This window comes from Blastocystis hominis (assembly GCF_000151665.1).
Source record: "Blastocystis hominis, Singapore isolate B (sub-type 7) whole genome shotgun sequence assembly, scaffold_8".
In the NCBI taxonomy this organism is placed as follows: Eukaryota; class Bigyra; order Opalinata; family Blastocystidae; genus Blastocystis; species Blastocystis hominis.
Genome location: NW_013171867.1, coordinates 829,206 through 844,426, shown reverse-complemented (window position 1 = coordinate 844,426; position 15,221 = coordinate 829,206). Strand labels below are relative to the sequence as shown.

The following is a 15,221-nucleotide window of genomic DNA, read 5'->3' as shown; positions in this document are numbered from 1 at the left end:
TACATCAACAAGCTCCATCAAATCCTTCAAGGGCATGTCCAGCAACTTGTCCAAGTCCACTCCGCGGTAAGTAAACTTCTTGAAAGTTCTCTTCTTCTTCTGCTCTAAGTTTGCAGCAACGTTATTAGCCTATTATACCGTTAGAAAGTCCCTTTCCGTAAACATGCAACACTTCTCACGCCTCAACACTCCAACCACTCTAAACACACTTCGACTTACTTCCTCAGACATTTTGGCTTTCTGGTAAGACTATCTGTGTATATGGAATAATCAACTAGAGTGAAACGCCCACTGCCCCTAAATTCATTATACTTATTATTAATACTTTACTCGATTCATCAAGTGGTCCATTCTATTTTTACCTATTCTATATTAAACGCGCACTCCTTAATCACACAAATTGTCTCATTTATTGCAATCACCCTCTGAAGAGTCGCACCGAACTTTTTATTGCCATTTGTCCAAAAAGGCTTTTTAAGCATCTTGATACTTTCCACTCGACTCCGGAAATACAAAACAAATGTTTAAAATAGAAAAAAAGGTCAAAGAGAATTCAAATACGAAAAGCAAATAAAATCCATCTAGTAATTGAGCCAATATGTACTTGGAAGAAATCATTTTAGATGGATTTAAGAGTTATGCTAATCGTACAGTGATCTCTGGCTTTGACAGCAAATTCAATGCGATTACAGGACTAAATGGGAGTGGGAAGTCCAATATTCTGGATGCGATCTGTTTTGTCTTAGGAATTACCAACTTGTCTCAAGTATGCTTCTTTTTGATAACAGGTTATTACGTATTAGGTCCGTGTAAAGAATCTACAGGAATTAGTGTACAAACAAGGCCAGGCGGGCATCACGAAAGCAACAGTAACGTTAGTATTCAACAACGAGCGCAGTGATCAGAGCCCTATTGGATACGAGCAGTATGACCGAATCACAGTGACTCGTCAAGTGGTGATAGGTGGACGCAACAAATACTTGATTCAGGGCCACAACGCCCAAGTGAACCAAGTCCAGAATCTATTTCACAGTGTTCAGTTGAATGTGAATAACCCCCACTTTCTGATCATGCAAGTACTGCACTACGAAACCGTTGAAATTTAGGGACACATTACGAAGGTCCTGAATATGAAACCAAAGGAGATTCTTGGTATGGTTGAAGAAGCGTGTGGTACTCGGCTGTATGAGATGAAGAAGGCTCAAGCCCAGAAAACGATGGAAAAGAAAGACGTGAAAGTATCGGAGATAACGAAGATTTTGGAGGAAGGTTAAATCGCTCGTGGGTTGCAAGCTGTAGATATCACTCCGACTCTCGAGAAGCTGCGGGCGCAGCGCAGCGCGTATCTTCAGTGGGCGTCGAACTCCACGGAGATTGAGCGTTTGCATCGTCAAGAAACAGCGTTCGAATACTACTCGGCTCGTCAAACGCTGCACGACGGAGCCGAAGAAAACAGGCTGATAGCGGAGGAGCTCAACCTGGAGAGCGCGATAAACCGGTTGAAAGTGTGCGGAAGGGTCGGAGTCAGAGGTAGAATCGAAGCGAGGAAATCGAGCGGAAGGTGAAGGCGATCCAATCCAACTCCAAAGCAAGCGCGGACGCGGACGAGTTGAGTGTGAGAGAGGGACGAGCGAGTCATCTAGAGGTTGGAGCGCGAACGCTCGAAGGATTTGATCCGCGAGAACGCGAGCTACAGCAGCGAAATAACCGCGATGGACCGGGAGAAGCAGGAGCTTCGGTTGGCGGAGAATCGGTTCCAGAGCATGACGCAAAGCGTGGAGGAGGCCGCGACGTTGGCTCGCGTGCGTGCTGAGGAGGCGTGTAATGCGTAGAGAAAGCGAATCGAGGCGGAGAATCGCGCGAAGGAAGCGAGCGAAGAGCGTGTGCGGCTCGAAGAGCTCGAAAAGCAGTTGGAACACGCCAAGCAAGGCGATGTCGGATCCTCCGGATCCTCCGGATCGTCTGGATCGTCCGGCCGAAGCTTTGGCGACTTGGTGGAAGCGGTAGGAGCGCGAGATGGAGGTGAGAACTAGCAACGACGCGTGCAGTTGGAACAAGCGAGCAAGATCAAACAGCTGCGCCAGCAATTGGCGGCGTCGGAAGCCGAGCTGGAGCGAATCAACGCGACATTGGATCGAAGTGCTGGCGAGCGAGCGAAGAACGAAGCGGAGCTAACGGCCTGTCGAGATCGCGTGAACAAGCTGCGTTCAGAGCTGAGCAGCATCGGGTTGGACAGCGGGGAGTACGAGCACGCGCAGCAATCGCTTCGAGTCGATCGAAATGAACGGGAGTGACGATCAGAACGTGGAGGCGGAGCTCGAACAAGTCCGAAGCGCGTGCGATCGCGCTGAGAGCCAAGTGAGCAGTCTGCGATTCAGCTACAGCGATCCCGAGCCGCACTTCGATCGCTCGCGCGTGAAAGGCCTGGTGGCGGAGCTGATCGAAGTGCGCGACGAGCGTTTCACCAACGCGATCGAAGTCTGCGCGGGCGGGAAGCTCTACCAAGTGGTGGTGGACACGGACGAGACGGGCAGCGCGCTGCTGAAGAAAGGCCGCTTGCAGCGGCGCGTGACCATCATTCCGCTGAACCGAATCCGCCACCACACGCTCCCCCCCGCGAAAGTGCTCCAAGCGCAGCGATTGGCGCCGCAAGGGTCGGTTTCGCTGGCGCTCACGCTGGTGGGGTACAGCGAGAGCGTGCAGGAGGCGATCGAGTACGTCTTCGGGACCACGCTGGTCTGCGAGACGCTCGACGTGGCGCGGAAAGTGGCGTTCCACCCCGGCGTGCGCGCGCGGACCGTCACGCTGGACGGCGACATTGTGGATCCCTCCGGGGTGTTGGAGGGCGGCGCGCGGAGCCGCAGCGTCCCCGTGCTGCAGCTGCTGGCCGAGGCCAACCAGCTGCGCGATCGGCGCGTGGCGCTGGAGCAGGAGGCCGCGCAGCTTCGAGCGAGCTTCGAGCGGCTGCGCGGGAAGCGGCAGGAAGAGCAGCGCGTGCAGGGCAGACTGGAGCTGGAGCTGCACAACATGGAGGTGCTGGAGAGAAGCGCGGGAGGCGAATCGACGCGACTGGAGAGCGAGAAGGCGGCGAGAACGAAGGAGATTGCGGAGCTGCGAAGCCTGCTGGAGGAAGCGGTGGGCGAAGAAAAGCGCGGCGAAGCGCATTTGCGAGATCTGGAGGCGAAGGAGCGGGAAATGAAAGCGGCGGGCGCGAGTAGCGTGCAGGCGCTGATGGAATCGGTGGAGGCGTGTCGCCAGAGCGCGAAGATGAAGGCGAAAGCGGCGGAATCCGGAGCGAACGAAGCGGAGGAGCAGCGATTGGAGGAAGAGGAGCAGCGACGACAGCTGGGGGAGATGGAAGCGGCGATCGCTGCGCAGAGAGAAGCGCTGGCGACGCACGCGAAGGTGGTGGAGGCGCTGGAAGCGAAGATGCGCGCGATGAAGGAGGAGTACGATCGCGTGAAGCGCGAAGCGACGGCGAAACGCGAAGAAGCGCACCGGCAATCGGAGGAAGTGCAGGAGTATCAGCGCGAATTGGAGGCGCGGAATCGCGAGATGGAGGAGGCGGAAGCGAAGCGAAAGCAAGTGGCCGGGAGGAAGGCGAAGCTGCAGAAGGCGCGCGCGGACGCGGAGAGCCGAATGCAAAGCCTGCTGAGCCAGTTCGCGTGGCTGAGCAGCGAGGAGAGCGAGTTCGGGAAGGAGGGAACGGACTACGACTTCGCGCGCCTGGACCCGAAGGAGCTGCGCGCGCGCATCGCGAGTCTGGAGGAGGAGCAGGAACATTTGGGGCGTCGGCTGAACAAGAAAGTGCTGGGGATGATGGAGAAGGCGGAGAGCGAGTACCAAGAACTGCTCAAGAAGCGGCGAATCATCGAGAACGACCGCAGCCAGATTGTGAAGGTGATCGACGAGCTGGACATCAAGAAGAAAGAAACGCTCGCCTCGACGTACGCGAAGGTCAATCGCGACTTCGGCTCGATCTTCAGCACGCTGCTTCCAGGGGCTTCCGCGCGCCTCGATCCCCCCGCAGGCGGGACGGTTTTGGACGGGTTGGAGGTCCGCGTGGCCTTCGGAGGGAAGGAGAAAGAGTCGCTGTCGGAGCTGAGCGGCGGGCAGCGATCGCTGCTGGCGCTGTCGTTAGTGCTGGCGCTGCTGCTGTTCAAACCGGCGCCGATGTACATTCTGGACGAAGTGGACGCGGCGCTGGATCTGAGCCACACGCAGAACATCGGGAGGATGCTGAGGAAACACTTCGGACAGAGCCAGTTTATCGTGGTGAGCCTGAAGGAGGGCATGTTCACGAATGCGAATGTGATCTTCCGAACCAAATTCGTGGATGGAGTGAGCACGGTGACGAGGACGGTGGGGCAGATTCTTCAGGATGAGGAGAGAGAGGGAGAGGGAGAGAAGGGGAAGGAGAGTAAGCGGAGACGTGTGTAATAGGAATATAGATGCAACTGTGTTGTGTTTGTTATCAAACAAGACTATTCTAGTTTGTATAATGGCAATGGTGGTTCTTGTGTTGATAATTACTTAGAGAAGGGATGTTCACTAACGAATTTGATGGCATCTCCGACAGTATGGATCTTCTCGGCGACGTCATCAGCAATCTCGAGAGCGAATTCATCTTCAATGGCCATAATCAACTCTACAACGTTCAGAGAATCCAGCTTCAAATCGTTCTGGAAATGAGCCGTGGGAGTCACCTAAATGGATAAGAACTCGTATCGAACCACTTACACGAGTAGGATCGACAGCATCGAATTTCTTCACCACATCCAGCATACGGGCGGTGACCTCTTCAGTAGGAAGGAAAGTCTAATCTTAATGGCGAATAACCAGCGCATGCCTGAGAAGCGAAATATCTCATCGCAACAGCACTTCGAAGTGTGGGAACAGTTCTAGCAAGGGCTCTGAACATAATATACCGTCAATCAGAATGATTATTGAGAAAATGGGTTTAGAAAGGTTCTCTATTTACCAAATCCTTTTTCTGCCAGCAGTCCTAAATAACCGCGATTCCGCAAAACTCTCTGAATGCTAGGGATCTAGCACTAGGACATTTTGCATGTGTTGTCCTACTGCAATGAATTTAGTAAAACTATGCAAATGCAGGATCTGGGAGAAAACAAGAATATGTCAATCTGAGTTTGTTTCATGCTGTGAATTAATGTGTCATGCAATAACTGAATCATCTGTGTTCGTTGTTTCCACATTTTGTAGTTCAGCTTAATGTCATAATAGTATTTTAGCTTGGCATTCTTTGAATTATTGTTTATCGTTTGTATTCTTATCTATCTTGATAGAGTATCATGCTTGTAATACCTTGTTTTGCGAGTGATTGTTAGAAAGGTGATGAAATAGTCGTATCAAAGGTTCTCCATGCCAACCTAATTACTCATAGTATATCTCGGGTATTCTACTTTCGTTATTCGATGATACTGTAGCTTGACATCATTGAGCAAATCGAAAAAGTATGTAAAGTAAAGGAGTTGTTTATTTTACGGCCCAATAATCAGGTTTTCTTATTTCTTGTTAGTAATCCTAGGCACTTATCGAGTTGTATTCAGTTCAAGATGCTGTAAAAGTTATGAATTATTTTGAGAGAAACAAATTGATTATTCATGGTCATGATATTAATCTTCAGTATTCTCGCTACTCCGAGTTAATTGTACCTGAAGATCATTCTATTCCCCAACGAGTTTTGCTAATATCTATCATATGTTTTGACAATTCTACCCTATCTCTAAATCACTTATTTTCCGTATCCTATGCCATCTGACTTTTTACCTAGATTTGCAGTCGATTTGGGAATGTCACGCGTATTCGCATGTTCATCCATGACGCTGGTCCGAAAGCTCTCGTCGAATACCTTCATCTGAGCGAGAGCGTTTTCGCGAAGTGTCGCCTTCAAGAGCTGGCCTACACCTGGAATGGCCGTCGCTTTTCTTTCGAGGTGCAGTTCAGCCGTCTCTCTTCATTGGTAATCCACCGAAACGGTTATTTTAGCCGTGATTTTCTTGCTTCACCACGCTCTGGAGCGAAGAATGACTCGAATTTGCCGTGTGGCGATGAGCCGAAAGCTGCGGAGCCCATTCCTTTGTCTGAAACGAACGATTTTGGGCGTGGAGGCACGCCTGGAGGGCGAGAATTGTGTTGTTTTTGTGAAGAGAATAGTAGAAAGCCGTGCTCTCCGAATGAATTGGATGAATTGTATGAATTGAATGAATTGTATGATTTGAATGAATTGAATTTTGGAAGGAATTACCACACTTTGAACATGTCGAATCTTTTGAGTAATTGCAGTGATTGTTATGATATGAACAGTTTGAACAACTTGAACAACCTAAACAACTTGAACAACTTGAACAACTTGAACAACCTAAACAACTTAAACAATTTAAACAATTTAAACAATTTGAACAATTTGAACTCAATGATCGATCCCATTCATCCCATTCAACCTGCTCGTCCCGCTCATCCCGCTCATCCCGCTCATCCCGCTCGTCCCATCCCTCCCACTCATCCAACTCATCCCACTCGTCCCATCCCTCCCTATTCGTCTGTTCCTCCTGCTTCTTGTCCTCCCTGCAGGGCACAAGGCGAGCTGCAGCCGGGCATGCCCTGGAAGGAGATGGGAGTGGAGAGGATGGAGCAGGGAGCAGGATATCTGCGTCGGGTTATTATTGATGGCTTTGTACGAAGAGTTCCGATGCGCTATGTGCTTGAATTCTTACCAGGGATCCAGGTCGTTGAGGCAAGGTTTATCGATGGGGTTCACGGATTTTCGCTTTGGATTATAGGAAGGATGTGGTGGAGTGACATGCGTCTGATAACGTTTTTTGAGACACATCCTCTAGATGGTATGATTCTTTTCTTGCGTGAATCGTCCTTGCTATGCGATGGTTAGTCGTTTCTCCCTATTTGTGTTTGTTTTTAAACAGTTTTGAGGTAAAATCGAAACTAATAAAACAAAAGTTCACTTTTTCTTGATAAGGTTATTAATCCTAAAAGAATGGACCTTATTAATAATTATTCAAAACCTGCTGGCGGGGTGAAAACAATGGATGAAGCACAGCGTTTGTCTTTCGCCATGATGAACAACCTGCACAGCAGTGATGAGAGCAGGTGAGAGATCTGTTCAGATATCACGTTTAGTGAGAAAGATATCCAGAATACCTTCATGCCCGAGTTTGTTGGAGATCGATATATTCCGAACGAAAATTGTAGCTTTATTTGTAACATTTTAATTCATAGATGGTAATACCGCCTATTCCTTTGATTATAGTTTGTAGAGGAAGATTACTGTCCGGAGAACGATCCATCTTTTGAAAGTGGAAATAACGTGGAAGCGCTGAAGTAAGGTGAAATCGTAGTTTCTAACAAACAGTGAGAGTGTGTCGAACGAGATCCAAAAGAGCAATCGATTCCTCCTGAAATCCGATGAAGTTGCAAATCTCCCTATCCTAGAGAGCAATAGCGAGAATGACTCCGAAGCAGATACCAGTGAAGACGATTCTCACTCTTCCCCTCTCTATTCCTCGTCTGCTCACTCTGAGTCGGACGATGTATCTCCTGATCCCATTATTCCTCGTTCTAGCTTCCCTTTCCGATCACCATTAGAAATCCCTCTGCGTGATCCCAAATCCGAGGCTCCGGTTTCCGTTCCGCTTCCTCTTTCCAAATCTCCCGTCCTTCCAAAAGCTCCCAAGCCCACTCCGACCCTTCCAGCCCCCATTTCCGAGGTTCCTAAACCGCGGTTATTCTTCGGCCAGACCTTCCAGCCCTCCCAACCGGCAAAATTGGCGGCAACTTCTCCCGCCAACCCGTCGGTCGCCTCGAACCCCGCGGAATCTTCCTCGCCGAGCGTTCCCAAGCCGGACCCCTCGATTTTTGACATGATCGAAAGCAGCCAGTCCCGCGGGGAATCGGCTCCCGCGGCGACCAATCAGCCGTTCGATCTGAATGGGTGGGTTTCGCTGGGAATGCACGTGTCCGAGTCGGAGCCCAGCGAGAAGCCCGACGAATTCGAAGAGAACGAGGGCAACGAAACGCCCTCGGAGTCGGTGGATTCGGAGGGCGAGCGGGGTTCCGCGGGGATGGCGGGGAAAGGAGGGAGCGAGGCGTGGGCGGATTGGGCGGAGAGCAACGAAGTGACGCAGAGCGAGGGCTCCGAACTCGATGAAAAAGGGGAAACGGAGAAACTGGGAGAGAAGGAGAGAGCGGATGGAGGAGAAAGGGAAACGGGGAACCGGACTGACCACGAGTCGGAGCCGAATCCCTTTTTGGAAACGCCCCAGATTGTTTTCACGTCCGACGAAATCCCTGAGCAAGAAGTCGAGCAAGAGCCAGAAATGGAACCAGAAATGGAACCAGAAATGGAGCCAGAAATGGAAGCAGAGCCGGAGCCGGAAGCAGAGCCGGAGCCGGAAGCAGAGCCGGAGCCGGAAGCGGCTGCGCGTCCTACGAAGAAGAGCAAGGCGAAGAAGGTCAAGAAGACCAAGCTCGTCAATCCCTTCGAGCTTTCCGTGCCCAAACCGGCAATGCCCATTCCCAAGCCCGTTGTGCCCATCCAGAAGTCGGAAAGTCCCATCCAGAAGGCGGAAATTCCCAAGCCGGTAGTGCCCATCCAGAAGCCGGCAACGCCCACCGAGGGTCCGGCAATGCCCATTCCCAAGCCGGTAGTGCCCATCCAGAAGCCGGAAAGTCCCATCCAGAAGTCGGAATTGCCGGTGCTCAAATCGAAAAAGCCGGTGAAGACGAAGAAGCCGGCAGCGAAGCCGGAGCCCGCGCAGCCGAAGCCTTCCGTGGCGGCGGCGAAGCCAGAGCCCGCGCAAAAGACGCAGCCGGCCCCGGTCAAAGCGGAGGCGAAGCCAAAGAAGGCGGCAAAACCGAAGAAGGCGGCAAAACCGACGGAAGGAACGGTGGTCGCGGCGCCGAAGGCGGTGGAGGAGAGCCGAGAGCTGGGAATTCTGGAGATGATGACGAAGGCGAAGGCGCGGGAGAGCGGAATGCAGCATTTCCCGCAGTACGACGCGGCGATCAGTCCGAGCCCGATGGCTCCGATGTCGGCGACGCAGGTGGCGATCGAGGAGCGCGAAATCGCGCTGGTGCAGCAGATGGTAGGGGAGAGGAGCCGGTTTGAGGGATAGCTGGCGCAGAACAACGCGAAGCTGCTGGAGACGGTGCGCGCGATGATCCAGGAAGAGACGGCGAGGGCGGTGGCGGCGTCGATGCAGCAGCTGCGCCAGCAGCTGGACGAGAACTTCGCGACGGCGCTGGAGACGATGCGGAAGGACTCGGGGGAGCGGATCGAGAAGGCGATCGCCTCCAGCGTGGGGGCAGCGATGAAGAACGCGGTGATCCCGCACGTGCAGAGCGTGGTGGGCGAGATGAAGACGCAGATCCAGAAGGGGATCGGCGCGGTGAGCGGAACGGGCGGATTGGCGGCGATGAATCAGCACATCGCGCAGCTGGAGGAGGATGTGGGGTATCTGAAGCAGCTGATGGAGCGGAATGTTCCGCAGCTGCAGCAGAGCGCGCTGACGGAGAGCGAGGTCGACGCGATGGTGGAGTCGCAGGACATCAATCGGTTGCTGAACGAGCTGTGCGCGTCGGAGAATCATCATTTGGTGATTTACGCGATGGAGCAGATCCAGAACTCGGGGTACGAGTGGATGGACACCAATCCTTTCTTGATCGTGAGCGTGGCCAATGTGGTGAGGGGTTGTTGGGGAGCGGGTGAGGTGTAGCTGGCGCTGGATTTGAAGTCGGATACATCGACTCGGATCTATTACATGTACGTGCTGCTGTGGAATTTGTACATGGATTCCAAGGACGTCGAGGAAGAATGCTACAACGACTGTATCAACCTGGCCTACGGCATCAAGAATGCCTTCGAGGAACTTGCGCGCGACGGAGTGGAGCTCGCGGACGACGACAAAAACTACAAACGACGGATTTACTCGCGCCTGAACTCTTGTTTTGGAGTCTAGTCTGTCCTGTTTGCTCCACACACACATTAACATTATTATTATTATCATTTATTATTTACTATTTATTATCATTATCACCTTCTTGCCTCAAAACAAACACGCCATAATACATGAATCCCCTTACACTTAGTACATGCCTCCCATTCCCTGGGGCATCGCCGGCATCGCAGGCTCCTTGGCGGGGAGATCCGCGATCATGCACTCGGTGGTGGTCATCAGCGACGACACGCCCGCCGCATTGACCAGCGCCGTGCGAATGACCTTCGTGGGATCCACCACGCCCGCGCTGAACATGTTGGTGTACTCGCCGGTGAAGGCGTTGTAGCCCATCTCCTTGTCGTTGCCGCTCAGCAGCGTGTTCACCACCACCGCGCCCTCCACGCCGGCGTTCTTCGCGATGGTCGCGCACGGCACGCGGATCGCCTTCTCGATGATGTCCACGCCGATCTTCTGATCGAAGTTCGCCGCCTTGCTCTTCAGGCCCTCCAGCGCCTTCGACGCGTACAGCAGCGCCGCGCCGCCGCCCACGACGATTCCCTCCGCCACGGCCGCGCGGGTCGCGTTCAGAGCGTCCTCAATGCGGTCCTTCTTCTCGCCCACCTCCACCTCGGAGGCGCCGCCCACCTTGATCACGGCCACGCCGCCGCTCAGCTTCGCCAGACGCTCCTCCAACTTCTCCTTCTCGTAGGTCGACTGCGTCGTGGAGATCAGCGAGCGGATGTTCTCGCAGCGAGCCGCGATCGCCTCCGGCGCGCCCTGGCCGTTCAGAATCACCGTGTCGTCCTTGGTGATCGTGATCTTCTTCGCCGAGCCCAGCATGTCCATCGTCGCCGACTCCAGCTTCTGGCCCGTCTCCTGCGAGATCAGCGTGGCGCCCGTCAGCACCGCCAGATCGGCCAGCGTGTTCTTGCGGTTGTCGCCGAAGCCCGGCGCCTTGACCGCGCAGACCTTCAGTCCGCCGCGCAGCTTGTTGAGGATCAGCGTGGAGAGTGCTTCGCCGTCCACGTCCTCCGCGATGATCACCAGCGAGCGACCCTCGCGCGCAATGTTCTCCAGAATGGGCAGCAGCGACTGCACCGTGGAGATCTTGCTGTCGTAGAGGAGGATCGCCGGGTCCTCCATCTCCGTCTTCATCGTCTTCGTGTCCGTCATGAAGTACGGCGAGATGAAGCCGCGATCGAACTTCATGCCCTCCACCACTTCCAGCTCGTCCGACAGCGTCTTGCCGTCCTGGACCGTGATCACGCCGTCCTTGCCCACCTTCTCCATCGCGGTGGCGATCAGCTTGCCGATCGTTTGGTCATTGTTCGCCGAGATCGTGGCCACTTGCATGATCTCCTCGTTCGAGCTCACGTTCTTCGTCATCTTACGCAGCTCCTCCACCACCGCGTCCACGGCCATGTTCACGCCGCGGCGCAGATCCATCGGGTTCAGACCCGCAGCCACCGACTTGCAGCCCTCCGCGTAGATCGCACGGGCAAGCACCGTAGCGGTCGTCGTTCCGTCTCCAGCAGCCTCGTTGGCCTTGTTCGCCACCTGACGAACCAGCTGAGCACCCATGTTCTCGAAACGGTCTTCGAACTCGATCGACTTGGCAACAGTCACTCCGTCCTTCGTGATCTTGGGAGCACCGTAGGGCTGATCAATAATGACGTTGCGACCCTTCGGTCCCAGAGTCGTCTCCACGGCATCGGAAAGAGCATTCACTCCGCGAAGCATGGCGTTACGAGCCTACGCGTTAGGAAATTCATTGGAATACGCACCTCCACTCCGAACTTGAGTTCCTTTCCGGTAGCAAAACATCTTCTGATAAGGGTCGAACCTCTGCTAGCAACACGTTGCATTCTACTCGGTGAGGAGAGAGAAAATAATTCGTACTGCTTTCACTAAGTATAAAGAATAGAATAAGAATCGACCGGCACTGTCGAATTTTCTAGAACGGAGAAACAGGGAAACCTGGGGAAGTGAAAAGGCAATTGTTTAAAGGCCATTGCGCATGCATCTCTTGTGCACTCGGTTTCCTATCGATGATAGAAACGGAATAGGAAAGAAACACTTCTTTAGGTCCGAAAAACGCGCTGATGTGTATCTAGACAGAGAATTTTTATACAAAACGACCCGTTCTATTCACAGCCACACTTCCTGTTCGCATCAAGCTAGTATTTCCTTTGTTTGTTTCGGATACTCTCTTATTTTTCTATTACTATTGTCTAAGAACGAAAACAGAAGCAATTTCGCAGAATGAACCAGGTATCTGTTTCAAATGCAGTGTAAGCTCCAAGGAACCAAATTCTGTCTCGATCACAGATGCTAAATCCGGATTTATGTGCAACTTGGAAATGGGCAACGAGTATGGCAGCGAACAAGTCGTTTCTACCATTGTAGTATTCCAGAGATCCCCGTCGGCCCCCGATTTTTAAATATTCCGTTCGATAGTTCGGGGTATTCACTCTTCGTCTATTTGGCTAATTCCAAAGATTAAGCGAGTTTTTACCCGAATCAAGTGTTTACACAGACTATAGATGGCCCGTCCATTTCAGTATTCGCCAGGTGGACTTTCCCATCATTGGTTACGACAAATACTCTCGTATTTCTTTTCCTAGTCGCTTATTTTACTAGAAGCAGGTCCAGTGAAGGAGTCCATGAGTCCCGAAGACCAGGTTCTCTTTGCGGATCTTGACGAGAACGAAAAGTCCAATCTAATCAACGAAACTCCCGATTCCTGGCTCCGCTTCATGGAGTATGGCAGTCTCTCCACAACCACCAAGCAGCCTTCCCGCTCCTCGCAGCCGTCCTCGCCTCGCAGCTCCCCTGCCTCCTCAAAGAAAGAGCGAATCGAGCAGTCGTTCGCTCCGATCCCGCTCACGCGTCCCGACAACCCCAACGTGGTGGCCGAAGCCGTGTGGGAGGTGCTTCCCGACGAGGTCAGTGCGTGTTTCGACTACCGTTTGGTGGTACGTTCTGTGGAGCTGGTTCATTGCAGCGATTCGAAGACGACGGCAATCAATCCGACGAGCTGAACTCCTTCCTTCGCTTCCATCGTGCGATTTGGCGTCCTAGCTGACGCGTAGAAGCCCACGGAATCAATTACTGCGAGCAGCTGAAGCCTGCAGCGTCCTCGGGTGCGTCGAGGAAAGAAGAGCAAGTGTTGGAGTGGCAGCGATCGTACGATTGCTCGCAGATTCGCCCGATCCGGGGTGAGGCAAGCAAGGAAATCATCGCGTTGGACTGGGACCCTGAATCGCAGGGAGGCATTGCGAGGTATATTCCGCTGATGAACGACTATGTGTATTCGCTGATGGGACATGTTGGTATGGGAGGAAGGAATAAGCGGTAGAAGGCTTCGAGGAGGACGGAGAATGTGGGAATCGAAGTGGAGAAGGTGAAAGTGAGAGAAACGGAGAAGTACGAAATGTACAATGAAGCCGAATATTGGGGTGTTTGTTGAATATACAGGAGGTGGAAAGAGGCTTTGTAGAAACTGGTGGAGGAGTGAGAACCATGGTGGGAAGGTGTGCGAATAAACCAAAACTAATCGTCGTTCTCGGATCGTCCAAGTATTCTCTTTACGACAGAACTGGAATTACGCAAAAATCTGAGTTGGAATAACCATCTACGTGAGCGCAATTATTGACTGCTCTGTCGAGTCAAAAAAGGTGGATAAGCTTGCTTAACAAGTCTCAGAAGCCTGTACAACAACTATTACCTTACCTCAACCCAAATACCAATGTTTGCGATAACAACGTAAACTCTTCAAGAAAGGGATATATGAACGAAACGAAAGGTGATTCTTTTTATTTGTGTTTTTAGCATGAGACTGTATTGCACGATATGTCCAACTAATTTGTAGGTTAAATCGATGTATGATCTGTGCCATGTCCTACAACTACTGCCGAATAGTATGGACTGAGTTAACACGTTGGGCACCCAATATAAGAGAGAAAATCGAGAAATTGATTATTGGTATAAGAGATTTAATTGTGTTTTGAGAAGAAACAAGAATCGCGGGGCACCCAAGCGTCATCACTACAGAACTTAATTCATTTCAAAAAAAAGTATATCGAATACCAGTTTATGCGGCGTCAATCTTCAAGAAAAATGAGCATTTGTGAGCCTGTAATAAACAAGTCAGAAGTTCAAGGGGGGACCAAAATGAATGCTATCAACGTGGCTCTACTTAGTGTAGCTTTTGGCATCAATTTCTTCGGTAGGGGCTGTTGAGACTTGTTGACTGTAGGAACGAATGCCTTTATGAATTTTGCGGTGCCCATTCTCGGTATTGGCTATCGGGTTACTTCACTGTAGGGAACATAGGTTCCATCGGTATGGCGATCGTTAACATCGTCAACGCGTTTTCCAATTTCCTTGTTCCCAGCGTAATTAAGATGTTTGGAAGTGCAGAACGAACGATTTTTTGGTGCGGTTTTTCCTACATGTAGTTTTTGCTTTCCACTATCATTTCCAGAATATACATATCCCAATTCTCTTATATTCTGCCTGTTGTACCCTATCTTATCTGTGCGTGCCATGGCTTTTTATCTGCCGTACTTCTATCCGCTCTCTATGAATTTTAGATGGTTTGGGCCTCGCAAGGCATCATTTTAGGAAACAACTCGAACGACTCTGACCGAGGCAAGAAGTCTGGTATTTTTATGTCTATTTACATGTTCGGCAGCGTATTCCCTCCTTATTTGTTTTCTCTCACACCCAGGCGTTGGGTAGCATTACCTCCGGCGTTCTCGTCGATCTGTTGGGCATTTCCTCGGACATCCACAACGGTTGGAACGGCAGCACGTCCATCCTCTTCATCTTCCTTGGCTGCATGGCGGGTTTCTCCGTGATCCCCCTGGGCTTCCTCAAGCGAGTCGTCGTCTCCCCTCCCAGCGAAGTGGTCATCATGTCTTCCGACGGTCAGTTGACCGCCGAGTCCCCCGAAAACAACGAAAGAACCGTCAAAGAAGACACAGATTCCGACAAAAAAGCCTCCTCCCCGCAGTCTCGCGGCGTTCTCAGCGAGATTCAGTCCGTGCTGCACACCGCCATGACGCCGCGAATGCTGCTTCTGCTGTGCTTCTTCTTCAACGACGGCTATCAGCAAGTGTTCCTGCAGAACATGTTCACGCGCCAAATCGTCAACTTGGCCACCGTCGGCACGATGACCGGCGTGTACTGCATCGTCGATGTCGTCTTCTCCTTCATCCACGGCTGGGTCAGCGATCGCTTCGG

At 52.0% G+C, this 15,221-nt stretch overlaps 6 protein-coding genes; 4 read left to right on the top strand and 2 right to left on the bottom strand.

Annotated features, from left to right (window-relative positions):
• Nucleotides 1–598: 598 nt before the first annotated feature.
• Nucleotides 599–4,461, top strand: GSBLH_T00004937001 (uncharacterized protein; the record flags this gene model as incomplete). XM_013043918.1 has 8 exons in its annotated part: nt 599–766; nt 804–1,076; nt 1,107–1,269; nt 1,300–1,507; nt 1,543–1,792; nt 1,833–1,994; nt 2,034–2,270; nt 2,302–4,461. The coding sequence occupies 8 exons, from the start codon at nt 599–601 to the stop codon at nt 4,438–4,440; spliced, it is 3,600 nt and encodes a 1,199-aa protein (XP_012899372.1). The 3' UTR covers nt 4,441–4,461.
• Nucleotides 4,462–4,529: 68 nt separating this feature from the next.
• GSBLH_T00004936001 (uncharacterized protein) lies at nt 4,530–4,820 on the bottom strand (the record flags this gene model as incomplete). XM_013043917.1 has 2 exons in its annotated part: nt 4,741–4,820; nt 4,530–4,706 (listed from the first exon to the last, which is right to left on the bottom strand). Exons 1-2 carry the CDS (start codon nt 4,783–4,785, stop codon nt 4,530–4,532), a joined length of 222 nt encoding a protein of 73 aa, XP_012899371.1. The 5' UTR covers nt 4,786–4,820.
• Nucleotides 4,821–7,898: 3,078 nt separating this feature from the next.
• GSBLH_T00004935001 (uncharacterized protein) lies at nt 7,899–9,152 on the top strand (the record flags this gene model as incomplete). Its single annotated transcript, XM_013043916.1, has 1 exon — nt 7,899–9,152. The coding sequence occupies one exon, from the start codon at nt 7,899–7,901 to the stop codon at nt 9,150–9,152; it is 1,254 nt and encodes a 417-aa protein (XP_012899370.1).
• Nucleotides 9,153–10,098: 946 nt separating this feature from the next.
• Nucleotides 10,099–11,839, bottom strand: GSBLH_T00004934001 (Cpn60; the record flags this gene model as incomplete). XM_013043915.1 has 2 exons in its annotated part: nt 10,099–11,726; nt 11,759–11,839. 2 exons carry the CDS (start codon nt 11,837–11,839, stop codon nt 10,122–10,124), a joined length of 1,686 nt encoding a protein of 561 aa, XP_012899369.1. The 3' UTR covers nt 10,099–10,121.
• A 339-nt stretch (nt 11,840–12,178) lies between these two features.
• Nucleotides 12,179–13,443, top strand: GSBLH_T00004933001 (uncharacterized protein; the record flags this gene model as incomplete). XM_013043914.1 has 8 exons in its annotated part: nt 12,179–12,245; nt 12,278–12,345; nt 12,381–12,437; nt 12,473–12,582; nt 12,615–12,949; nt 12,979–13,036; nt 13,067–13,302; nt 13,333–13,443. The coding sequence occupies exons 1-8, from the start codon at nt 12,237–12,239 to the stop codon at nt 13,441–13,443; spliced, it is 984 nt and encodes a 327-aa protein (XP_012899368.1). The 5' UTR covers nt 12,179–12,236.
• Nucleotides 13,444–14,056: 613 nt separating this feature from the next.
• On the top strand, nt 14,057–14,836 carry GSBLH_T00004932001 (uncharacterized protein; the record flags this gene model as incomplete). XM_013043913.1 has 5 exons in its annotated part: nt 14,057–14,202; nt 14,233–14,271; nt 14,301–14,430; nt 14,461–14,539; nt 14,570–14,836. Exons 1-5 carry the CDS (start codon nt 14,070–14,072, stop codon nt 14,834–14,836), a joined length of 648 nt encoding a protein of 215 aa, XP_012899367.1. The 5' UTR covers nt 14,057–14,069.
• Between the last annotated feature and the right edge of the window lie 385 nt (nt 14,837–15,221).